Source organism: Zonotrichia leucophrys, chromosome 3 (genome assembly GCF_028769735.1).
Source record: "Zonotrichia leucophrys gambelii isolate GWCS_2022_RI chromosome 3, RI_Zleu_2.0, whole genome shotgun sequence".
Classification (NCBI taxonomy): Eukaryota; Metazoa; Chordata; class Aves; order Passeriformes; family Passerellidae; genus Zonotrichia; species Zonotrichia leucophrys.
In genome coordinates, this window is record NC_088172.1 from 84244214 (window position 1) to 84271050 (window position 26837).

Consider the following 26837-nt stretch of genomic DNA (forward strand, 5'->3'; position numbering starts at 1 on the left):
TTGTTGCTCCCCTGTTTAAGGCTGGCTGGTCAATGCAGTGCCTTAATTTGCTCTGGAAGCCAGCTGAAAGTAGGAAATTTTGTCCCAAAAGGCTTCCTCAGATGCCAAAAACAAGGAAGGAAGGTTAGGGGGTGACTGGACACACTCACTCCTCTGAGTACTCTGCTGGAAGAGGAAGGAAGCAGCAAACTGAGTTGGCATCCTTGCAGCAAAGGCTTCAGAGCAAACACACCGTGGTGCCCTGCTCCCTGCAGACTCCACACGTCCCGGTCAGGCATCCCAGCTAACAAGGGACTTATAAGGAAGAAAAAGACACCAGCACCCCAGCACAGTTGGTGAGCAGGCATTCCCCACAGAACAGAGAATCACAGTACCATGCCTGCTGAGGAAAGACTGTTTTTCACTTCCTTAGGAAAAGTCTTTCCTAAGGATAGAGAAGGAGAGATAAACAACAGCCTGAGATAGACTTTGAGATCAGCTACCAACTCAGCCCCCCCGTGTTGTCCTGTTGTTTGAGTTTCCTTTGAGCTGGACTGATCTGTGTTCACCTTCTCCTCAGGCCACAGCACTCCTGCCTCCTGTGAAGCTCCTTCCCAACCTGAGAGCAGGTAGTTTCAAAGAAGGCACACAATAGATTACTTGAAGTATTTTTTAATATTAAAGTCATTGTACTTTGATTTAAAGATGACATGTAACGAAATTCCAGTGTATTTTGTTTTAAAGTACACTTTGGAGAAGAGAGGCCAGGATGTTTGCAGAGCACTTTGCCTTCCACTAAGCACCATCAGGGCAGTGACTGCGCTATGGGAGCAGCTCACAGCTGATGCAGAAACTAAAGGGTCTGCTGGAGAAACATTCTAACACTGTCCACTTTTCATAATTTACTGCAGGGATGGCTTTCTGAACATGACTGAGTACCCTCCGTTCCCCCTGGTTCCCCCATACACACAGGTAAACTTGTTAAACTTGGACTAGAAAAGCGTGAGTTTGTTAGACCTGTCCTAGAGTTAGCGCCTCTGCCATTCCAGGGCCGGGTCACGAGGCTGTTCCTCCAGCCAGCATCTCTCTGGAATAAAACATACCTGGTTTTCAGCTTCAATTGCTGATTGCAGTTCATTCCAGTTATTTTCTGTCACTCCTGCTATGAACAGTTAAAAGCCTAACAGTGTTTGGCTCAGCTTATGTGGTTTGTTACTTGCCGAGTCCTCTTCAGATGCCTTCTTCGGATCTTGATCATCCACTTAACACTTAACTTAGCAAAGTCTGCTGCCTTAAACAGGGCCAGAAAGATACCACAGAGGAGAGCAATCATGTTCCAGGGGTTTGCTGTGATAATCTGAAAGAGAAGACAAATATTAGTCCCCTCATCTGATTCCACACAGGTAGAGAGGAGTGAGAGCTGTGGGAATAGGACTGGGCTCTGAAGGCCAAGGAGGGGCCTGGGTCCTGCTGGGACAGCAGGAGTGCATAGGACCAGCTCCTGTCCCACACAGTCTGCATTCACACTCTGGTTTTGGGCAAGAAAACACCAACACTCTAGATTTTGCTGCTCCTGGATCTTGGTTGTCAGGTAAATACAGCAGCACATTTTATTCTAATGAATTCATTCTAATAATGGATAAAAAATACACTAGGCTATTTTTATTATTCTTATTTCAGCCTAGGTTTCTTGTCAATTAAAAAAAAGAAGTCATTAAATCAGATTATGCAGCAGACTTACTAAAGCAAAAATTTCAGCTCTGCCCTGAAGCTACCCTTTGCTGTGAGGGGATTTTCTTAGCCACATGGCACCTCTAGCTGCAAGCAGGATGCTGAGTGTCACCAGCCCAAGGAACAGCACCACATGGCCCTGACCACACAGAATGCATTACTGAACATAAGGAAGAGCCTACACTGGAATTTCAGAGGTATCCTCACTCTTGTCTGCATTTCTTCGTGGGGTGAGGTAGCAGAGGAGGTGCATGCACACACAGAGCACGAGCTGCACACTCAGACAGTGACTCAGGAGGGGACTGGAGGGTTACTCACGTCCTGAACAGTCTGTATGAAAGGGTCTTTCCACTCAAACACCACAAAGAACAGCTGGTCACTCCCTGGTTTAGTTCTCTGGTCAATGTAGTTAACCACACTGGTCTGGGGACAGGGAAAGAAAAGTGCAGGTTACTCTCCAGCAGTACAATGAGTCTTTTGTGCAACAAAAAAGGCCTGTAAGAAGGTGAAAATACCAGACTGTTTAGAGACTTCCACTGCAGCCTTTCTCTACCTAGAACAAAATATGGCAAGGGCAGTTTCCTCCCTCTGTGTCATGTTCATATTATTTTCCTATTCTCACTCAGTATCACACTACAACCATTTCTACACTGCCTCTCAAGAGGAGACAATTTACTTCCAAAATTCATTTACTTGCAGTGATACAACATTTGGAAAGCTCTCATGAATTAATGTTAAATTTGTTTTATTTGCCAGAGAACCACATAACGGTGGCAGGAAGATTCCTTCTTTTTGAAAAATGGGTTGTAGAATAAACTAGAGCATTCCAGCAAGTGCAGAATGAACATGGCAGGAAAGAAGGCCAGGTGTTAACAACCAAACCCACACTTCCCAGCAGTGCCCATTAACTAGGTCACCACTTGAAACTAATGCTGCCCAGCAGAGCTGTAACACAATTCCAACAGGGAACTGGGTTAGCATACCAGACTATGTTACAGCCACACGAAGCCAGAGTCTCAAGAACCACAACCAGGAAAATATTAAGACATCAGGCCCAGGAAAACCCTTGTGTTGTACCAGCTGCCCTCAGCCTAGGGGGAACCACACAGGGTTTGGACACAGACAGCAACCACCACAACCAGTCTGAACTGCCCCTGCTCCTAGGACACAACACAAACTGCCCAGGAGCCACACAGGGACCTCAGGAAAGCACAGTGGGAAAGACTTCTCCTTTCTCCAACCTCAAAGGAGTGTTTACATCTGTAAACAGTGGTGGAAGGACTTCTCCCTTCTCCAACCTCAAAGGAGTGTTAACCTCTTGCTGTGTGCAGAAGGGAGTACTGCTGCTCATCCTGTTAATTCTGTACTGCAAGCAATGGGTCCAGCAGCACTGTGACTTTTTCTCAGGCTTGTGACACAAAGATGAGAGAGATGATGGAAGAGCATGCCTGTTCCATGTTTTGGGAGCCCAGTTTTCCAGGTAGAGCTGGAAGTCTCTAAGGAGACCACAATCTTCATCTCCTTACAAGGCTTCCCATGGCATGAGGGATGAGCTGCCACAAAAGCCTCAGATCCACCATGGTGCAGTGTCTCCACAAATACCTCAGGGTTTCTCTCAGTGTTCTCCACAGCCCCAGCCCTGAACAGATTTTAGGCTGCAGGCAAGAAGCAGCAGGAGTTAGAACACTGTTTGTGGCCACTCAGAGCACATGGGACATCCCCAGCTTGTGGTTTCTGGTCCTTTGCTGCAGACTTGCCTGTGGGGATTTGTGAGGAGTTGTGAATGAGTCAGAGACAGGACCTCTGAGCTGCTTTATGTGGTGCCATTTATTTTCCTTATCTTCTACACAGGCAGGAAGGGTGAGTTTGGCTCACATCTTTACCCCATGGTTCATCAGAAGGTCACAACACCTCCAGTTACAAGATCTTTTATTAACCAATAAAACACTGCCAAGAAGGATATTTATGTTTTTCACCCAATCCTTAAATATTTCATCTTATGGACTCATACTGCAGTGTAAGCTTTCTTAGCCAGTCATGTTCTGACACACAAACCTACAGTACTGTACCCTAAAACTCTGAACCTTCCTCTACTTAGCTTTATGGGTCTCTGCTCTAAACTATAAATCCACATTCTTGCTTCTAGCACCTAGGTTTGGAAGCCTTTCCCAAGGCCCCAGATCAAATCCAGTGTTTAATTCTAAGCTTTGGCTTACAGGCCCAAAATTTTGAGAATTCCCTGCATTTTGGATTCCAACACTTGCCCCACACTTCCACAGCTGATTCCTTATTGCAGGGTGCCAGTGTTCCAGCCACACTCATCCAAGGAAACTGCACACCAGGAAACAAACAGCAACAAGGCAAAACTGAGGCAATGGGAAAGGAGGAAAATCCAAATGAATGCCTGCTGGGCCAGTTAGAGGGAGTGACTGCTCTGTTTGACCTGGTATTTGTATCCATCTTTGCAGTATGCCAGCTCCCAGGTTTGGATCTGAAAGGCTAATGGACTTCCTGGTGCAATTTGAGCAGATGTTGTACTGACAAACAAAGCAAGTGCAAATTATGTCTGAGCTGTTTCAATTTCTGTTGTATTATTAATAGGGATCTGATTCCTGGTTTCTAGGTTTTATTAAAAACAAACAAACAAACCCACAAAACAAACAGAAAACCCAAACCAGCAACAGTGTTCCCTTACTCAGATGGTAAGTCCATAACTGCTGAACTAAACAGATGTTTATGGTCACAAAAAACTCCTTATTCCCTGAATTTGAGCCAGCCTTTTGTTTCCACTCTGAGACACATTAGACTTGGGCACACACAGGAAGACTTTCAAAAATCCTATACTTGGTAAGCACCAAATGGCAAATGATACAGAGTTGTAGGTGATGAAGGACAGACAGACAGCTGCTGTCAGTGCTTACGTGGCAGCAGCAGCAGACTGATGCATTTTTTCCTCTCTCCAAAGCAAGGTATTGCCTTGGGACTTGCATGACTCTGGATTTGCCTCCTGTCCTTCTCTAGGGGAGTAGGAGTGTGCCCATCTCACAGTGCCAGCTCTGGGTTCCCTTAAGGCTGTGCCATGTAACACCTAATGTGAGAATTAGGGATGGAACTGAACATTCTGTTTCATTCTGCTCTCCCCAGAACACCTTTCCAAGAGTACCAAGGACCAAGAGAAAGTGTCATCTCTGAAAGAGACACCCTCTGGAAAGGACAGTTCTTAAAATTTTCATTAAATTTTTCATTTTCATTCCTTTCCAACGAACACTGGAAGCAAACAAAGCCAAAACACAATTATTTTCTTGTGCATTAATGTGAACAGAACAGGAATAAAAGGCTCATTTCCTCTCTAGATAAGCTGGCATCTTCCATCTGCATATTTTCTAGTTTTAAATGATGCAAGAAGTGAAGTTACTCCATGTTTCTAAGGACACTCAACAGCTAAAAATTCCAAACCCAAACAAAAAACAGACATAAAATGCTACAAAGGATACAAGGCCTACATTTACCTCTTCATCCTAACATCAGTGGCAACCTCAACAATACCTCTTTCTAACAGTAGCTGTTATTTAGACAATTCCTTTGGCAATTGTTCTGCACCTTGAAATGTAGGTAGCTGTGTTAATATTATTTAATAATTATGACACTACAGGTGTCATAACCCAAGTGAGGCCTGAATTTCTGGCCTCCCTTGTCAGAAGATGTTCTCCTGAGCTCTGCCACGAGGCCACACCAACAGCTGAGCACATCAAGACATCCACACTTCCACAGAATCCCTCCTTCTTGAGAAACACTGGGAGCAAGGAGACCCAAAACTGCCCAGTGCAAGGTGGCATCATGGATGCAATGAAACAAAACCAAACTCCCCAAACATAATTTTATTTTTATTTTTTTTTACCTCCTGTTTGAATTCAACAGTCTCACTACCATCTTCTTCTTTTGTTTTAACCAAGGACATCTTGACCCAAGTTCGGAAGCCTCCAGAAAACTTCCAGCTGGAGTATGAACTTTCACAGTCCTTCATGAATTTTGCTTTTTCTGGACTAAAGGAAAAAGAAAGCATTACTTTATTGACCAAACTGAGCACTGCAGGCAGAAGGTCAGACCTAGGCACTTCAAACTATGTTCACAATTCCCTTTATTCTCCACCTGCTAAATTCAACACATCTAAAACATTGTGTGTAGTGATGTTTTCATGAATGGCAGCCCTTCAGTGGTGCCTCCTTAACTGCAGAGGATTTACCTGGTGCCACCAACCCTGGAGCTCTGCCTGCCTGCAGGGATTGTTCTGCCCACAGGGAGTTTAGATCTCATCAGTCACCCCTGGGACAGAAAGGAGCAAAGCCAGGACCTCAGGAAACAACTCATCACCAAGTCAGGAAGCAAGAGACAGCAGGAAGAGCCCAGAGGAAGGACAGGGTGCTTCACCTCATTTCTGGTTGCCAAATAAATCAGTTGCAATGCAGACATGCTGAAAATGCCTCGAAATTGATATTCAGTACAATCCTATTATTTTGGAAGCACTGTAGCTTTGGTGCAAGGCTCCCACCTGCAGTAACTGTTATCCCAACATGCAATCCCAGCTATTTGCAGCCCCCAGAACAGTGGGATTGCTTCCTGTGTTTTGGCTGTGGTTTTGTTTTTTAATGCTGTGCCTGTAAACCTTTAGGGCTTCCAATACCCCTCATGCTGCAAGTAGTAAAGGGGCAGCTTTAGGGCATATCTGGTCTCCATCTCTTGTCTACCAGCTGCACAGGACACAGTGAATTAACCATGCTATTTGCTTGGAACTCTTCAGTACTGTGATTTTAGCCATTTCCATGTCATCCCTGTGAAATAAGCCCAGCCCTGCAGCTGCTTTTCCAATCAGGTTTCATTTTAGAAGAAGGGGTAAACCACTGTGAGAAGTCAGGGACCATTAAAGGCTATTTTTACTAAGGCAGATTTCAGGTTGTAGAGATATGCCAGGGAATGTTGGTCCTTAACAGAAGGGAGAGGGTTTTGATGCAGACTAAATCCACCTACCTAGGAGAAGGGAAAGAGTGTTCTTTGCTTTTGTGGCAGGGGGTGTGCATAACCAGGTCTTTTAGGAGATAAAGGTGTTTTCATCTTTCAGGAGAAAAATGCCAAGAAGAAAAGGAGAAAAGCAGAGGTGAAGAAGCAAGCTCTTGTCCCAGAACAGGCCAATCAGAAAGATTTGTCCAGCACTGATTGGATTTGCACTTTTCCTGTCTTTTTTTCTTAGTTTTCAAACTCAGGGCTTCTTTTCTTTCTACAAACCAAGGTGCCTTGTCTACAAGGACCAAAGGGACTGCACTGATATAAATATCAGATTAATGGCTGCTCTGTACCACAGCACCTGCTCAGGCTTAACAGATGAATGGGAGGGCAAAACCCAGCAAAGCCATTCTCTCAAGTCAGGGCTTCAGGCCATGGACTCAGACACAGAATTCCACTGTGCACATGCACAGAAAATAGAAGGGTTTCTGCTAAGAAAAACTAACACACTTTGCTACCTATCAAGGCAGATGCTGTTCCCAGGGTGTTCTAGGAAGTTAGGAATATGTTTATTTTGACATGAGGTGCTTGTTCAGTGGCCCCAACAGGATGGCACCTCTCCACCTCCCACAGCAGAGACGTGGGCAGAGCCTAAGGACAAAGCCCACAGCCTGCCTGCTCTCCCCCAGAGCAAACCAGCAACACAGGAACACCTAATCCAACAACTGCCTCCCCTCCTGGGATGTGGGCAGAGCAGCAGCTGAGGGGACAGCCCAGGGCAGCACTGGAGTGCTTTGCCACTCAAGAGGAACACACATAATTAGCATTTTGCCAGGCAGTCATATGCCTAATGGCTGGCTAAATACAGCATTCTGGAAAAGCTTTCCAAGCCAGGATGGAAAAACGAGGCAGGAAGTTATGACACAGAGCTGAACGTTACAGCCACAACTTCCATGGCAGGCAGGCAGCAGCAGTGTGCTCTGTCCCTGACAGTAATTGCAGGCTGGAAAAAGAAGGATTAATAATATCCTAGGAGAGCTGTGGAGAAGTGATCTGAGAGGCATCTCCATAATCCAGACCACTGCCACAGAGTGAGGGGAAAAAAGGGGGTGGACAGGAGGAGCACAGCTCAAAGGAACGAGCTTTGCACCACAAATTATAGCAGAGGGCAAATTACACAGCTTTAAAACCACACACAGCCAAGGGAACACAAGACAGGAAAGGGATTTTAAACTGAAAAACAGTTCTCCAGGCAGTTTCTTTTAATTCCCTCTTCACACCAAAGACAGACAACCCACACAGGCTACACCCCTTTTTTGTTGCTGTTTGGGATGGTTTCCCTTTTTTTCCTTCTCTTTTTTCTTTTTTTTTTTTTATCTGAGGGAGTCACTAACCTATTTCTGGACTGGGCTGTAGTGCTGCAGTGGCTCCTTTACCACCAGTGCCTATGGACCACCCAAGAGAGTCAGAGAAGTTCAGGACATGCCACCAGCAGATTCCAATGCAACAGCAAGAGCCAAACCCACTGGTGGTTCAAGTCCAATCTGTGTTTATTGCTTTTGTGTTTCCCAGAGCAGGAAACTCTCAAACAGCCATGGCATCTAACAAAGGCTGGTGTGGTACCAAAAGTCTCAATCCTTCTATGTTGTATTTCTCTGCATGCAGCAACCCAGATCAGAGACACAAACACTGAGCTCAGTTTGGACCCTGAAATCATCTCTGATCTGTTCACACTGGTATCCATCATTTCAGTTATTTGACATGCTACACTAACAATAGTTTTGTCAGGAATTTATTCAGAATTTTCTTTTAAACCCCATGTATTATCCTAATAACAGTTCAGGAGAGGAACTTGTATTTTGTTACCCACACATTTTGGGTAATTTGCAAGGGTTTCATTATTTCCCTCTGTCCAATTAATATGGTACAGACAGCAGCTGCCACTACCTTAAAAAAAAAAAGAAAAAGAAGGCAGCAGCATCTCCCTGCAGCTCAGAGGCCAACAACAGCACACAGAGCAGCAGTGTTCTGTGAGCCCAGAACAAAACCAGTGAGCAGTGCCAGTTTCATGGAGTCTGATCCAATTTTAACAGAAGGGCTGCAGAGAATGAAGCCCTTGACAGAAACAACTGGGCCTTGCTCAAGTCCTCTGCACTTACTGCAGCACAGAAAATCTCTTAAAGGTACAAGTTGCCATTTTTTTCTTGCTTGTGGCACCTCTGATAACAGTGTACATGAACTGCTGGGCACAGTGTTATTCTGGGCCCTCACAACCAGTGAGACACTTTGTCAGGAGAAGCAGTTAACAGAGGCCAGTAATTGAAGTTTTTAGAGGCTCTATGGAAAGACACACAACAGTTTCTACAGATATCTTAAGCCAGACTTCCCATCAGCTAAATTTAGCATCTGCTGATGAACAAGAAATCATTTCTGTTTTCTCTTCTGCTGGAAGCTGGACAGAATGAGTGCTCTCCACACACACAGTGCAGTTTCACGTGCACTTTTCAGTCAGGAGAAATGTAAACTCCCAACCTGCCCTGAGCCCAGCCAGTTCATGCCAGGACAGCAAACAGAGCACTGAGCAAGATAAGCCACACCATTTGTGTCCAGTTGGGGAGGATGCTGCAGAAAAGACAGCCCCACAGCTGGTTCTTTTTCTTTACTCCATCTAGACATGCAGATCATTTACCACTAAGGCCTCCATCCCCCTGCCAGTGTTACCATTCACCTGGGTGAGCTCAAACCAGTTTCAACTCCTGTTCCTACTGTCTGCCCCAAGCAGGCACAGAGGATGCATCCCCAGCCAAACATCCCCATTTCCCTGTGGCTGCCACGGCCTGAGGAAGCTCAGACTGAGCTGCTCATGCTGTCCCCAGCCAGCTGCAGCACCAGGGCTGGCCCAGGCAGGTCTGTTGCCTGGCAGCACAGAGAGAGCTGAGCACGTGCTGCAAATGGTGCCACTGTAAGCATTTCTTACCAGAGCACAAGCCACAAAACCAGAAATAAACAACATAAGGAACGAGCAGCACCTTCCACACCACTACTCTTAACTGGAGTCTCTCATCCTAAAATATCAATGCCTAAAACACCCAGAACATTAGCATTTTATGGTGTTTCAGTAGAGTTACAGAATACAGTTACAGACTTAGGATGTCTTCCCTGAAGCAGAAATGCTGTGTAAAAGGCAATTCCACCTCACTGGTCTTTGGCCACCCAGAGGTGGCATGCCTGAACACTCCCACTCTTTGATCCATCTGAAAAGCACCAGTATGACCATGTCCAAGCCTCTGAGGAGGCCTTGCTGCAATAAAATCTGTTCTCTTCCCTCCCTCACCTAATTTTGCTCTGCATAGGTCCTCTATCCCCTGTCCCTTTTTCACTGAGCATCTATTATCAAATTAAGGTTTTCTATCAGGTGTCACTACGACTAACATTTCTTGACTAACTTTTAATCAGGATCTCAGAGAGAAGAACTGAACTTGAATTCAAATTAAAGCAAAAATTAAACTGTTAAATATGAAATTTATTCTCAAAAGATGGAAAAAAGAATGGGTCTTTCAAGAAATTCAAGACAAGATTAATTCCATTCTTGTTAAAATTACAAGGTAAATTAGACACCCCCACGATACCAATGTCAAACCAATATAAAGCAACTTCAAAAACCCCATATATGAATTTACATCATTCTGCAGAATCTTAAATAAAGCCAGTAATACAAAGAAACAGAGTGAATCTTTCAATGAAATCACAACAAAGCAATCTAGGGATCTGACCTTTACAGCAATTGCTTTAAAAACCCCCAAATGGTACAGAAATATTTGTGTTCTTGGTGCACTTCCTGACACACTGCCCAGCACAGCACTTTTCCTGAGCACCCACAGCAGCAGACAGCAGGAAGCCAGCACAGACTCCAAGCTTTTAGAAAGTGCAGCAACAAATGGTTGAAGCACAGCTGAAGAACAGTTTTTGTCATTGAAAAAGCCCTCAATACATTTTTAAAGGTCAGATTAGTAAACAAAGACATAAAAGCATCAACATAGTCCAAACATTTAAAAAAATCATAAAAGCCTGCCTGGTTTTTACTGAAAAAGCCCTACTTTCACAAGTACTGTGACACAACAATGCAGCCCCAGGCTCATCCCCCCTTTACATACCTGCTGACAAACTCTTGGAAAGAAGAAAACAGCAGGTAGTCAATGGCACTGAAATCTTGGTCTGTTTCATTTAAATGGAACTGCAAAAACACCAGCTCCCTTTTCTTCACATCACGAGGGCCTTGAACAACCAAAGCATACTTCTGTAAGCAAACAAAGATGGTGAGAGGAGCAAAGGAATCCTCATTTCCTGTTCATTAATTTACCATCTGGCACTAATACTCTGTAGAAATCTAACACACACACACACACACACAGAATTTCCTGGCTGCTACTAAGTACACATCTACTAAAACACCTAACAAGAATGCCACTTCGGTCCCTCCTTTCAGTTTGAAAAAGAGGTCTTTACACCAAGATTCAGTGCTTAAATATTAATATGTAAGCATTAAATATGGTAATTTGTGGGTTTTGGACATTTGTTTATCAAGAAGCAAGCTTCCCTGCACTTCTAAGGGCAATTTCAGACAGACAATCACTCCTCAATGAATCCATCTTGCTGGCTCAAAGCATTTCAGTGTAATGAAGCACTTGGTGCCCATTTAAGATTCTTCCAAGTGTGACAAACATGGTATGTAATTCCCAGCAGGAATTCATGTATGAATTCCCAGCAAACATAAAAAAAGAGATTAGCTATCCTCCTTTAATGGATACTGACACTGCCTTCAGTCAGAGCTAGGTTTACCATATCAAGGAAAATGCTTCCCAGTTCATTTAGGAGAAGAATGAGGTGAGAGCTTCACTGTGAAAAATGACTTATTTTATCCCATTAAGGGTTTTGTGCTGCACACACCCACAGGACAGCTCATTTTCCATAACACATATATATACTGACTGGGGTCTTTTACATTTCTGAAAACAAAATGACAGATGGCTTACAAAAATCCAAACCAGAAGCAAGGATTTTTTTACAGCACGTAGTACATACTTTTACTTTCCAACAAGATTATGAGCAGAAACCCCACACTGAACAAGCTTAGTTCTATTATATTGTTATTACCATAGTTTGATTAGTGAAAGGATCTGTGTAGTTGATCCTCTGAGTGGTGCATTCAATGTCTCCTGGCTGACCTGGATTCACCAGAGGTGGAATGTGATCGTAGTAATGATGTTTGCAGCTGAGCAGCTGAGCCTTGCCTGGGTAAAAGGCAATTCCTATTTGGGGAGAAAAAACATTGGAGAGCACTGATTTCCTTCCTGAGGACATCGATTTTCATTCTGGTATTTAATTCCACACAATAGTGAGCTGTCTTTAAGATGCCACAAAACAATCAAGTTAAACCATGCACTTCCACATTTTTCTGGAGCAGGACAAAACCATCAACAGCATCAGGACAGAACCCCCACAACGCATTGAAAAAAATTAGGGCTCATATTCTGTTCAAGGTTCATAACAACTACAACAGTTCAACGTTCATAGAAGCTACCAAGTTTCCCACAAGCCAGCAGCTAATCCATCAGTCCCTCCCAATCCCAGATGAATCTGTAAAATATGTCAGGGAGCATCAAATGGGACATGTAGTGCTTTAGTTTTCAGATATTAGCATTTAACACATCAAGTGTTAATTGGAAATAATGTACATACCATACATGACAGATCAAAGATCACTGGCTGAGCTAATAGAAGTGAAAGACGCTCTTCAGAATACAATATCTTCTGTTAACTGAATGTGACATCATAAAAAAAAAAAAAATCAAAGCCATCAAACACGCACTAAGTGCTGCCATCCCTTGTTATTTACAGCACTGGGCAGGGCAGGCAACTACCCCACCCCACATTTGCCATAAACCTCCTGTTCCAGTCCAACAGCACATTCAAGCAGCCTCAGCCACCTCAGCTTTGGGATGCCAGCAAAACACAAGAGCCAAACCTCAAAATCCTTTTACACCACCTATGCCATATTTATTATTGCAAACAAGTCTGCTGGAAGATAATCTAGTCCAACTTAAAAAAAAAAACAAAGAGTATGATAGATTAGATATAATTAACTCACAACTGAGATGACCTGCCCACCAAAATGTGAGATGTCAAAGCACTCAGCATATACCAAATGCTTTATTCCTTTCTTCAGAGCTCCAGGCTTGCAACTTGCCATCTCATCATTTTAATAGAGCAATAAAATAAAGGACTACATTGATTTAGGATCTCTGATCTGCAGAATACTTTTGGATTTATATGTATGCTGCTCTGCTTATTTAAAATCTGCTTATTTTCTTCCTGTTGCTGTATGAAATGCTCACATGAGAGGAGGAAAAAAAAGGGAAAAGCTTGAGTTTGCTTGCTCTTACAGTCAGGTCCATATGGCCCAAACATAAGGCACTACTTCCAAAGCTGGGCTAACTAGCCATAGAGAAAAACAACTACAGCAATATGGCAACAACTGAAAATACCTTTCAGCCACAACTACTGAAGTGGGTATTTGGAAAATGTGGTAACACTTCAAACAGAAGTGTTATTGTTAAACTGGAAACTCACTGATGACTGACTGAGCTGCATTTGCTACCATGGCTCTACTTATGAATGGCTACTGGACAATTAAAAAAACTAATAACAACAGGACTCACGATTCAAAAATGCCCCCGTGGAGCAACTCCTCCTGCAAACTGCAACAGTTTCTGCTGCCACACTGCATTTTTGTGCCAACACTGTTCCCTGCAGTCACATCAGATTCTCATTGCCTACTGATGCAATGCCATGTTGCAAACGAGGCAGGGTGGAAGTAGAAAGTGGCATTGTGGTTATTCTGTGGTTTGAGAAATTCATCTCTTTACTGTGAATGGATCTCATTGCCCAGTGCAGCACTGAGCTCCTGTGTTACTCCCATGTGTTACTCTGTTTGAATGGCACAGTTTGGAGAATATTTCCAAAAGGAATTCACTTTCTCCCCCAAAAGAGGACTCATTTTAGAGTCTGAAAACACTTCTTATCTATGAAATGTTGCACAATTCTCCACAGCTTCTGCTATTCATGTTACTGGCATGAAAGCTCCCAAAAATCTCCCATACAACATTTACATTTCTGTGCAAAGCCAATACAACTTTTTAATCTAAAGTGAGGAAATGAAAGACCTGGTTCATGTATTATATGCACTCTGGGATCTGAAGAATGAACACTAAAAATTTAAAACAATCCAAGAAAAACAAGAACAAGAATTTAACCCATTTTCCTTGTTACCACTCTTACCAGGTGCATCATAGAAGGACACTTCCTTATAAGTGACAGACATCACTGGATGCTTGAGCTTCTCCCTGAAGTCACTGATGGTTTGGTAGACAAGGAACACAGCTACAGCCATGAGCAGCAGATAAATAAACAGGAGTATTACAGAGAAAACATTCTTTAGGCAGGTCTTGCTGAAACGCAGAGAAGGGGTAGTGGTACCCAGCTCACCATCTGGAACCAAACAGAACATGGATTGGGACTTCAACATACAGAGATTTTTGCTGAATTTACATTTAAAGATCACTCATGTGAGAGGAAAGTAAGCCTCAAACTCAGCTTGATTTTAAAAACCACAGCTAATTCTAGTTTTGATGATCAGCCAGGCAGATACTTCCTTCTCAAGTAGGAGGTGTAATCAACCTCCTGTGTCTCCTTTTCTCATGCCAGAATTTGGCACTCTGTTTAAGGCCACTGCAGGCAGGAAACAAGGTTTGTGTTCAAGGACAACTGAGAAACAAAGTTTAAATAAAGTTCATGAGAAAGTCTGTTGATGGTCAATCTTTGCTTCTGCAAAAAAATCCCTCTCTTCCCCCAAATTCCAGCCTGAAGTGATTCTTACACACTCAGAAAAAACATCAGTGGAGTGATTTGATATTCTAATGCTCATGCCCAGATGTATGCATTGCATACCCACCATGGCAGAAGTCACATTCGTTATCCTCTAGTTCGTAATTCCTTGTGCACGTTAAAAACTTCCATAGCAGGATTCTTCCAATTACAGCTAGAAAGAGACTGACCCAACTCTCCCAGAGTCTCCTTTCCTTCAAATCTTGCTCTCTTTAGACCTTCTCAGTAGTCTCACCCACACACAGACACTGCTTTACCCATACCCCTTGCATTTGCCATTTCTTTTGGCAATACTTCTAAGGCAAAGGTTCCTGTACTCCTTAGTTACACATCACATTTTGTCATGAGTGATATACATCTGAACCCACAAAATTTTGTTAAAACTCAATGCAAGAAAGGAGACAAGCAGCCATGCTTCCTGCTGACAGTTCTGTGTGGTGTCACTCAATGAGTCAGGCCCTCTCAGGCCATGCCACAGGCTGCTCTCCGACTCTACAGTTTGGTGTTTGTGCCTTCCCACAGCAAACAGGAGCCTTTTAGTGAGCCCTATTGCACACAGAACCACTTACAAATGTCCATGGGCAAGCTACATGCCAGGAGATGGCAGCCAAGGCAATTAGCTCATCAATGTGCATAAAACTGGACTGCTGAAACAAATATGGCTTGAACAGCTGCAAGGCATTTAGGCCATGCTCCTTTGAGGCTGGCTAACCTCAGTGCCCACACCTGAGCTGCAACAAGCCCATTTCACACTGCTCCATGCCCTCCAAAAGCAGCCTGGACAGTCTAACTAAGAATTTATGTTAAAGCATCTATTCAACATTGCACCTTGCTCATGTAAATCTGGTACAGACTGTGCCTGCAACCCACTGCCCCTCAGGTGGGACACAACATCAAGGAAGATGACACACTAAGATATCTCAGAGTCAGATGTGCTGAACGTGGTTTGATTGAGCACAGTTCCTGAGAAAGAAATATTCTCCTATCAGTCCTTGGATAACCTCCTTGGCTTTCCCACAGTACTGATTCTTATAAAATAAGTAAATTAAATTAGTGAAGTAAGGGAAATAAGTAGTGAAACTAGTGTTTTGTTTACTTTCAGAACTGCAATAAAATAGCAAAACCAAAACAACCACAGCCACACACTGCAGCAGGTAACAGGCCCTAAAAATCAGTAATTTTTGGGTCAATAGCTCTCACCTGGTAAAATAACAGAGCTGGAATCTTCATGAACTTCCATATCTCCTTCTCTCTCCTCTGTTGGATTTTCAGATACTCGCTCCACATCTTCACTCAGCTGTGTAGTTAAAACAGTGGTTCAATTTCCAAACATGCTCTCAACTTGCAATTGTTGGAATTTCTATGGTACAAATAAAAGAGGCTCCAACTAACTGAACACACAAAAACACATCCCCAGTCCAAGAGCACCCAACATCTGTTCCATTTGTTCACAAGACAAAAGCCACAGCTCTGTAGACTTAGAGCCACAAATTAAGTGACTTGCATGCTACAAATTTAACCTACTTCTACTCTGCTGCTTCAACAATAACATCACCTTTCCATTCAAGTTCAAAGTAATTATTTCCCCAGCAGCTCCAACACACTTTAACCCGACAATTAGGAGTGTGTGTTCTCTGACAAGCAGGAATTTCATTCTGTCACTGAAGAATATAATTTTAGGCATAAAGAAACCACAGCACATAGCAGCAAACAGAGCATTAGCACCTCTTAATAAAGAGGTACAAAAAGCAGGAGATGCATTTTGACAGGTGTTAAGGCAAGGCACTGAAATACAGTCACAGCCACACGTGGCAGGGTCATTATGAAACAACAGTCAAGCATCTCTATATTTCTGCTCCTTTTTTGATCTCACTGAGCAGATTATTATATATTAGTGGTTATGCAACTAATTAGTCTTCCAGTGTTTTTGAAACACCAACAGAGACCAGATATTTTCTTGTTTTGCTATTCAGAGCTCAGGGCTCAAACTGCCAGGCCACTTCCGTCAGAGTCAGAGGCTTGTCACAGCAGATACACATCACACCACATTGTGGAGCACCGCACACTTTGTACATTATAAATAGGAAGTATCTCTTGTATGTTCTCCAACCCTTCTTTCCTGGTGGTAACTGACACAGAGATTACAGCAATGCAAACCAGGGCATGAGCATGCAGCACACCACATCAGCCTTGTGCTTGTTTCAAGGAAAACGGGGCACAGCCAATGCTGCAGCTGCACTGAATGCTATTAAACACTACACCCCTAACTTACACAACAGAAACGTGAATGTATCCATAAGGGAGTGCTTTCATTTCACCCAGCTTTAATTCAGTACTGAAATCATCATTATGCCATTACCAGGTCCTCATTAGCACCTATTAGGAAAGAGTCCACTCATTTTACACCTTCAAAGTCTGACGTACAGTCTCCTTCACTTCCTGCTGTATTTCTGTATTCATTTCCATCGTGCAAAGCAAGATGAAAGCAGTTACCCAGCTGTTTTTAAATGCTTAGTACATAAATAAAGCATGATTTCCCATAGCATGAGGCAAGAAGTGAAGAGGTAGCTTGTAGGCTAAAAACTCAGCTCACGTGCAAGACTCTTACCAGGGTCCAACTGAAGACACCTTTTTCCATTATCACCATAAAATAAGGGAAAATTAAAACTGTGCTTCTTTTTGTAGAAACATGCCGGTTCTGCTTATCTGACCCAAAATAAGCTACTCTGGCCCAAAAGAAGCACTCACTGAACTCTTGTACTGGTTACATTAAATCAGCTAAGAAACCAGCTCCAGTCATACTTGTGCACATTGCTGATACCAGAGCAGATCCAACAAACGTAATGTAAGTCACAAAGTCACTGCAGCTCCTCAGCTGTCTCCCACACCTCTGATTCCCCAGCTACAGGCACCTCAGTGACTGAGGTTATTGAGAGGGTAAGTGAATTCTATTCCTCATGCCAAGGAGATCTCAACACAAGGTTAAAAAAGAACAAAATAAGCAACATTTCCTATCTTCTCAAGAGGACCTACAGCAATTTTTTTCAACAAGTGGAAGAAAAATAATCTTAGAGGTAATTCCCAATCTAAATGATTCTGTGGTAAGCTCAGAAAACACAAACTTTCAGCACTCTTTAGAAACAAACCAAAAAACCCCAAACAATATGCAACTATGTTTTCTTATCTCTGTTCACGATGTTTCACAAGCTTCCCACAGATAAAGCCAGAGAAGGACAGCCAGGCAAGAGCAGGACTACTAACAGTGCCTCAGATGCAGAAAGCAGGTTGAGCTGATGTGTAGGACAGCTAAAACCAGCTGTATTTTACTGCAGATGCAGAACTGAGGTCACCAAGATCCCAGTGCTGTGCATGGCTCAGCCACTGTGCTCTGAGCAGCACACAGCAGCCTGACTCTGTGAGGCAGGGCAGCACAGACCTACAAACCCAACACCTCACACACACACCCTGCTGCAGCCTCCCTGGGACTGGGAAGCCAGGACAGGACACTGCAGGGCAGCTGATTCCAGTTCACACTTGCCACTCCCCTTGGATTCAGGGGTTCTGCCAACAGCAAACCTGGAGCAGCCAGCCAGGTTCACCCTCCAGGCCAGCCCTTCCCACGTGGTATTTTTGATAAAGGGGTGAAGCGCGGTGCCAGTCGGAAGGAGCACAGATTGCAGGGCGGTTGACCTTGCAGCAGGACGCAGAGGCAGCACAGGATGTCAAGGGCAGGGAGGGCATGAAGCACAGCTTCACTCAACATTCCTCTGGGCTCAGCACATACAGCTGAGGGAGAAACAACCACAGGAACCTGCCCATGTCCCAGCAGTTCTTTTTCAGTGCTGTACACAGAAAAGCACTGGCCAAAAAGAAGCTCAGAAAAGGCAATTCCAGACATTTGAGCATTCCTGCCAGGGGCAGAAGCAACAGACTGCTGTAGAAGTAAAGGACACACAGGTGCTGCACTTACACACACATCCTATCTTGACTCCTGCCACAGATTGGGATAAACCCAAACATAAGGAGAGCAGTGTCAGTGGTGGCTGACACTTAGGGTGGAAACACAACACGCATCGCCCATGTGCACACTTCAGGCATCAGTGCAGATTCATTAACTCTCACAAGAACCTTCTCTAGGTACAAGCACACAAGTCAACCCCATCTTGATAGTCACGGGCTAAAACCTTCCTACTGGATAAAACTCCCTTAAATAAAAGAAGAACTTGTTCATACAGGCCTTTTGCTGATCTGCTGATTCATCACCTTCCAGTGCCTTCTAGTCTGGCGAAAAAGCCAGAAGCTGAAACTAAACAGACTGTACCACACTAAATTAGAATGTATTAAAACTGAGCCTCAAACTACCCGTCACGTGTAGAAGAAGGAAGATATCTACATTCCTTTTGCCTGCAAGATACAAAAGCGCTTTGCTGTAACTCTACCTCTGCTGAGCTTGGCAGAAATTGCTTGTGCGTCTACTAGGAGAGATAGGACGGAGCAAGGAAGCCGGGCTGCGGAGCCCGTACATTGATATGCAGAGCAGGCTCTGCTCGGGCTTCTGGCAGTGTGATAAAGCGTGCTTCAGTTTCGGATGCGGGAGCTCTGCTCCCCGAGTCGCTTCTCCCACCCGGCAGACCATCCAGCCCCTTGTCACCAAACCCCGGCTGAGATCCAGCCGTACCCACCTCACACAGCTGAAACAACCTCGCTCTTTTAACCTCCTTCAGAGGTGAAGCAGGGAACCGTGCGCACCCGAGCCACCCGGTGCTTTCTGCAGGCTGCAGCTGCTGCCCCAGCGCCGAGCCGAGTTCACGGCCACACGCCGGCTGTGCCCGCCCGCCGAGCCCCCAGCCCTGCCGGCCCCCCGTACCTCCTGGTAGGATGCGGACACCTCTGGCTTTGGCATAGCATCGGCGGCAGCGGCGCCGCGGGGCCGGGCAGCGCCCGCCGGCACCGCACGGGGCGGGGCAGCCACGGGCCGGGCCGAGCCGAGCCGAACCGGGCTGAGCCGAGCCGGGCCGAGCCGAGCCGCCCCGCCCGGGCCGGGCCACGCAGGCGCCGCCGGGACCCCCGAGCCGCCCGGGCCGGCCCTTCCCTTCCCCTGCCAGTGCCCGCCCCTTGCCGGGGCTGCCGGGAGGCGTAGTCCAGGCAGGGCGCTCCGGCTGCTCGGCGCACCCTGAGGGCTCCTGGGCAGCTCTGTGGGAGCAGCTCTCCCTCCCTGACGGGGAGATGACACTTTTCTGCTTCACAACGCAAACTCTGCTAACGCAAGCATGAAACATACAATTTCCAGACTTGGAAAGCCGGCTCCCCCGAAGCTGCACAAGATACTACCTTTTAAATTTTTCTTTTTAATTTTAATTTTTATTTGCTTTTGCTCAAGGCTGTTATCAGAACATCAGGCGTGCTTGACCCGCAGACAGAACTCCTGCAGGACTCCGGGGGTGACCCACTCACACTGTGCTCGCAGCAATGGGGCACTGCAGGAAAATAAAAGCCAAAACCACGGAAGGGCTGATTCACGGGCCACGTGGCCACAAATACCTACACAGCTATTTATTTTTTTTTTTCTTTCCCCAGCGTGGAAGTAATTGTTAATGTTGCATCATCAAGAAAAAGCATGTGCAACTTTTTTTGCAGTGAGATGCAACACTGTAAGGGAGTCCCTGCTGAGTAGATCATTGCCCTCTGCCTATGTCCCACGCCTAGTGAGTTAAAAACCAAGATCTGAAGTCCTTTGACAAAAACAATCCTATTGTACATTTGAATTACAGCACTGTAGTCAGAAAGAGTGGATGCTGCTGGATCCAACATCCAGGCTTTAAATCCTTCCCATCTTTACTTGTCAGCGCTGCAGCGAGGCATGTGATATATGCATCTGAACTGTAAAAAAGTTCCAATTTTCTTAATTCTATATAGAATGATAAACACCCAGCTTATTCTTCTGCCAGTCCTGAATGCTCCCCCGTGCCGTATTTATAGCATAGGGAAAACTCTAATCTGAAAATTTCCTGTTTATTCAGTCCATTCCTAGGCTAAAAATGTCTCGGCTTTTTAAGTCACAAAGATGAAACCTGCACTGTGTGCTGATTTTGTGAATAACCATTGAAACAGCTAGCAGAGAAACTTCAAGAGGGGAAGAAGGAGGAAAATTGAGTAATCATTTTTATTAGGTGTCCGTTATGGTGCCACCAAGTCCATCTGTAAACCACGTCCTCAGGTGCCACATCCATGTGTCTTTTAACTACCTCCAGCGATGGTGACTCCACCACTGCCCGGGGCAGCCTGTTCCAGTGCCTGACAACCCTTTCTGTGGAGAAGCCTTCCCTAAAATCCAATCTAAACCTCCCTGGCACAACCTCAGGCTATTTCCCTTTGTCCCATCGATGGTTACCGTGAGAAGCGGCAGACCCGCACCTGGCTGCAGCCTCCCTTCAGGCCGTCCTGGAGCGCCATAAGCTCCCCCCGAGCCCCCTTTTCCCCAGCCTGAGCCCTGCCATGCCCCTCAGCGCTGTGCGAGTGGGTTGTTCTTTTTCAAGAACTGTTGTAAACCCCGGGCTGTTCCTGGGGCCTCTCCACGGCGTTCCCTTAACTGCGGTCCCACCCCGCTCCCTTCCCGGGCCGCAGGCCGGGGGCGGTGCGCGCTCCGCGCCATGGCGGGCGCTGCGGCCCGGGGCCCGCTGCCCTGCGTCCCGGAGTCGCTGCTCTGCCTGCTGCTGCTGCTGCTGCTGCCGGCCGCCAGCGCCGAGCCCGAGCTGCGCTTCAGGCCGCCGGCCGAGGCCCCCGTGCGGCTCTTCACCGAGCCCGAGCTGGCCAGATACGACGGGCACCAGGTAGGGCCGGGCCGCCGCCGTGCGCCGAGGCCGGGCCGGGCCCGCACGTTGCCGCCTGCCTCGGGGCTCCGAGCGCTGGAGCCGCCGCCGAGCTCGGGTTTCTCGTGCTCTGCTGCCGTGCCGCCCCGCCATCCTTCCTGCCCTGTCGTTCTGGGCAGCTCTTGCTTCTCGGGCAGTGGTTTTATGAGAGGTTTGCGGTACCCGTGCACTCCAGCCCCTGCCCCGGAGCGGCTGGCAGCTGCCCGCGCTGATGCTGCACACACCGTTAGGTAATTGGGTGCCATGTGCCATTTACTCGCTCCCTGCTTGGCAAGGTGCTCCTGCCAGAGAATTTCATATTACCATGAGCTGGAGCCAAAGTTCATTTTCTCTCAGTAATTTATTAACCATATACTTAGACTTTAAAAAAAATAAATCCAAAAACAACAGCAACCCCTCCAAGATTATCAAAATAACAAGACAGTTTTAACTTTAGGAGTGTTTAGCTTCCTGTGGTTCAGGAGGCTCAGCAGAACTCCAGACTAAAATTGATAAAGTCCTGTATGGATACACATCTGCTTCTCTTTTGAAACACTTGCTGTCTGACCTTCTCAGAGTCTTCTCTAGATACTTTGAAGAGACTATCCAATGTCTGACTAAAATTACATCTTATGTATAAAACACAAAGCAGAAGCACTGGCTTATTAAGTAAAACAGATGTCAGCAGATCAGATTTACATGTGTTTATGTATTTATCTTTGTTTCTTAATCAAATAATGCTGTTGGCCACAGACCCTTTTATTTTGGGCAACATCCATCTGCATTAGGAATAGAAAGATGCAGTTGACAATCTTCAAGCAGACTAGTGTGCAGACAAGAGATGACTTCCAAAGGAATATGTCTTCTATGCTTGTTGCTGTTTAGATTAAAAAGATTCTCATTGCTTATAGTTGAACCCTCAAAGGATATTAGGGGCAGTTTAAAGCACCAGCACGTGATGTCAAGAGAGGGAACGTGTATGGTGGTAAAACAAGAGTAAACATACAACACACAATTTGTGTCCTAAGAGCTTGTGGATTTCACAGTTGAAATAAACTGCTTTTTGCCTGTGCTTAAGTGCTGAGGATGTATTGATGGCTTTCCCTCCAGGAAGGACAGCCCATCTACCTGGCAGTGAAGGGAGTAGTGTTTGATGTCACCTCTGGAAAAGGTTGGTGTGCTTCTCCTGTGCTGTCTACTTTGCTTTCATGTTATTATTCAGACATTTGGTTTTAAACATTCCCAGTGCATTGGAAGCCTGCAGTTCAATTGCAACAAAAAGATACACTTTTTCTTCTTCTAAAAAACTTGATTTTCCTCCTCTGACAGCTCCCCTACTAAGGTTTTGTCTAGAACTTAACACTGCTCTGAGATCACAACATGCAGACAGACAAGCCAGCCCTGTCCAGGTGGCTTGGGCCCTGCTAATGAAAAGTGGCAGAACTTCCCAGCTCCCTGAGTCCTTGCCAGATGTGGGGTCAGGGCACATGGCAGCTGCAGCATTTCACTGCCCTGGGTACAGGAGCTGAGCTGATCAAACCTAGTGTGGATGTAACCACTGCACAATATCAACACTGCTGCAGCTGCATCTTCTCCTTCTGTGCTGGTGCTCACACCCATTGCTCTTTGTGCCCTCCCTAAGAACTGCAAATATTTTAATTTGAGCTCCTGCTACTTAATCCAGATTTGCTATAAAAACTTTGAAGGGACCATGAGGGTCTTAGACACTTGTCTGGGTGTCATCACAAGTAAACCAATGGCTTGTTACTGTGTTTGTACTGACCTTGTCTGGGCATATACGTTGGGTTGGCTGATCTCAAATCCTAAATTACACAGAGCTTGCGAATTCTGGGGTCCACAAACATCTCATCAGAATGTAAAGCACAATTCCCTAAATAATAGGTAAATTTTAAGAATGCAGTATAGGAAGATCAACAGCTGTACAAGCCCAACCACTAGGAAATCCAAAGGCAGTTCTGAAAAGAAGAGTTTTAGACTTGAATTGTTGCTTTCAGTTCATTGACATTCAGTTCACAGTCTGGTGAAGGGTAGAGGCTGAACATACCCTGTACATTGTCAGATCATCACTGGATTTTTTTTTTTTTTAATCTGACAGAATTTTATGGAAAAGGAGCCCCATACAATGCTTTGGCTGGAAAAGACTCAACAAGAGGAGTTGCAAAGATGTCTCTGGATCCAGCAGATCTTACACATGACACAGTAAGAAAATGGGCCATCAGTTTCATTCCACTTTTCAAATTTTTATTATTATGCAAGATGATGAATGATAGTTTTAAATTGTTTGTATTTATATAACTTGACTCACATATTTAAAATCAAAATGCATTAGTTCTCTTTAGATACATAAAACATATTTAGTGGTCATGAAAGGTGCTAACAGCCTTCAAGAGGAAAGTTTTTCATTTCTGGAATCAATACAACTTCTGTAAGCATATAAAAGGGAATTACCTGCTATTTAAAAAGAGGCTCACAAAGACAGTAAATCCCTTACTTTTGGTTTGGTGTATCCTGATGTGGCAGTGAATGCTAGCTCTGGTGATGGGTTGTTGCTTGTCTGACCTGAATACCTTAAAGTTTTGTGAAGGCTGAATTTGAATGGAAAGAATACAATTACAGGCTGTGCTATCAATTTTGTTCATCATGCTCTGCTGTGTAAACCCAAAAGCTGACCCTAAGGTTTACAGTAATCATTAAAAAAACCCCCAAACATGTAAATATCTCTATTTTTATTTCTTTGAGGCAGGACTTTGATTTCCCTGTTTCCTTTAGACAGGGCTCACAGAGGAGGAGCTGAAGTCCCTGGATGACATCTTCAATAATGTTTATAAAGCCAAATATCCAATTGTTGGCTATACCTCTCGGCGAATTCTGAATGAGGATGGCAGCCCCAACCTGGACTTTAAACCTGAAGATCAGCCACATTTCAGCATTAAAGATGAGTTTTGAGGAACATTTTTGTACCTAGAGAATGCCTGGGCAGAGGCACAGCAGAATATTAAATTAATTCCCTGTGCTGTGGAGTTCATTACTACAATTAGCTACCATGAGTCAGTTCTCTGCTCAGAAAATAAGTGTGTGTGTACACACAGCATAGAGGAAACAAACAGATCTTTGGCATACACCTGGGCTGTTTGCTGGGAATTACAGGAATTATTTAACCTGCAAGTTCTTTCTGCCAGGATTTCTCTGTTAAGAAGTGTATAATGTAAAATTACATTCCTTAGAAGAAGAAAGCTTTTAATAATTGAAATATGACTGGTCTTTTTGTAAATCCCAAGTTGTTTCCCACTCCTTGGAAAAGTGTAAATGAATTATTTGGACAAGTTAACATCAATTCTCTGTGCTTCATATGAGTGTAGGTATCACAAGTGCAGACAGGTGCAATACATTATATACAGGCTTACATTTTCAAAAGCATTATGGAGTTTAATATTTAATGGGTTTGAGAATACTGGATATAAAGCCACTTGGTCTCCTCAAATGCAGTTACTGTGGAGTATTTCTGCAAATCCTACAGCTGTAAACTGAGAAAAATAAATCTTTTTCCCCCCATGAGGACTACTGTGCCATTTAAAGTAAGACTGTTTTGCTGGGTTTGGATAAATGACACTTTTTAAAAATAATTATCAAAGATGTCATCTGTATTAGATTATGATGATTTCCTTCTATCTTTCTCTGACAAAAAGAGGATATCATAGCCCACTGTTTGCCACATACTCTTACAGCACAGGTTTATTATAGCAGCTCAGTGTCCTGTGAACATTGTGAGCATTTTATATTAACAGTTTTCAGCTCTCATTTTTTATGTCTCTTAGTTTTTCTTTGTTCTTACCCTGGCATCACCACTGCTGTTTTAATGAAGAGTGCAGTGCCATGTTCCTCTTCCTCTTAACGTGATACAAAAGTGCAGATCCTGCAGTGTGAGAGCAAACCCCCCTGATGGCATTTCCCTGGCAGCCTTCCAGCAGCAAGAGGACTGTAAAAGCCTGAGCTGTACAAAGTGCTGCCAACCCCTGACTTTCACTAACTTAAGTAGAATGTGAATTGTCCCATGTGTGGATTTCTCTGTCACTGTCACCGTTTTGATTGATATGGGAAAAGCTAAGCAGCTGCTCCTGACTCTGTATTAATAATACAGATATAATAAAAATATGATTCTGTATGGTTCTATTTCTTAAGTATTTTGATAACTTTCTATGAAGGGAAGATTTTATTAGATGATTCTCTACTTTCTAGCTTGCAGGGGACAGCTGCCTGTCAGTTGAATAACTAGAAAAGCTGTTTTTATGTATTTACCCATTCTTTCACAATCTTACACATTTTATTCTAGATTTGTTTTGTTTCTCACCATTAGACCACTTCATTTGCTGGAGGGACTCCATGGGCCCTCCCACTGTTGGATGGTGCTCTGAGCAGAAAAAATAAATCAGCATCTAAGAAATGACTATTGCTTCTGGTAATTATTATTTTGTGTTATTATTTATTATTAGTATTACTGCTGCTCTTTTGATTAGAGACCAAGAGCAGCTGGGAGTTTGCTCCTTGATGATATCTGTTGTCTTTGTGGGAGTGCATGTGGGTTTGGTGGTTATGGTTGTAGGCTGTTTGCCAACATTTCACAAATAATTTTTCAGTACCTATTAGTTTTTTTTGCCCTTGTCCTCCTTTCCTTGCATGCATCCTGATGGGGCAGCTTCAGTAATTGTGCTGCTGTGATTACTGTAGAAGTCCTTGCTTCATCTGGCATCATGATAATCAGCTGCTTTTAAAAAAAAAAACCCTTTGTAGCTCAACTGCAGCTCATCACCACTGAGTGGCTCAGTGTTCCTGTTCTCCCTATGAAATCACCTTTGCTGATGTCAAAGCAGGTAACTCAGCTTCTGCTTGTACTGAATTTCAGGTTCTTTTTAACGAGGAAGTGCTCCTGTTGCAACAGGAAATGATGATATAAAAACCCCTCTTGTATTGCAAGATCCTCAAAAATTCAGCCTCTCTCACTCTTGTCTGTGAGGGAGATGCTTTAATCCTTCCTTTCTGTTATGAAAGACAAGGTTATCACAACTGAATGCAAAACATTAGAAGGCAAAACATTTCCTTTTTGGTTTTATTTCCATCTGGAAACTGAAGGTTTCACATTTAGTCACTTCCTAGACTATTTCACTTGGGGTTTCCACTCAACAGAAGTGTTACAACAATAAGGCTTTAAGTGGACACATCCTTGACACGTTTTCATTGCTGCTTTTTCAAAATGCATTCAGAGTAGCACAGTATTTCTTTTAGTGTTAATTCAACAACACTACTTTATGTCTAAGATTG

General features: G+C 44.3%; 2 protein-coding genes across 4 annotated transcripts; one reads left to right on the plus strand and one right to left on the minus strand.

Moving 5' to 3' along the window:
• Positions 1 to 635: 635 nt before the first annotated feature.
• Positions 636 to 19697, minus strand: PACC1 (proton activated chloride channel 1). 3 transcript variants are annotated; one of them, XM_064709074.1, is made up of 8 exons: positions 19520 to 19697; positions 15853 to 15949; positions 14047 to 14256; positions 11863 to 12017; positions 10863 to 11005; positions 5609 to 5753; positions 2029 to 2133; positions 636 to 1336 (listed from the first exon to the last, which is right to left on the minus strand). In XM_064709074.1, exons 1-8 carry the CDS (start codon positions 19553 to 19555, stop codon positions 1175 to 1177), a joined length of 1053 nt encoding a protein of 350 aa, XP_064565144.1. In that variant the 5' UTR covers positions 19556 to 19697; the 3' UTR covers positions 636 to 1174. The 3 variants fall into 3 exon arrangements, with proteins under 3 accessions (XP_064565144.1, XP_064565145.1, XP_064565146.1); XM_064709075.1 differs by having other exon boundaries at positions 15853 to 16012; positions 19520 to 19664; XM_064709076.1 differs by lacking the exon at positions 19520 to 19697 and adding an exon at positions 19335 to 19473 and having other exon boundaries at positions 15853 to 16012.
• A 1527-nt stretch (positions 19698 to 21224) lies between these two features.
• NENF (neudesin neurotrophic factor) lies at positions 21225 to 25966 on the plus strand. Its single transcript, XM_064709077.1, has 4 exons — positions 21225 to 21482; positions 22611 to 22671; positions 23617 to 23720; positions 24291 to 25966. Exons 1-4 carry the CDS (start codon positions 21303 to 21305, stop codon positions 24465 to 24467), a joined length of 522 nt encoding a protein of 173 aa, XP_064565147.1. The 5' UTR covers positions 21225 to 21302; the 3' UTR covers positions 24468 to 25966.
• Positions 25967 to 26837: the final 871 nt, after the last annotated feature.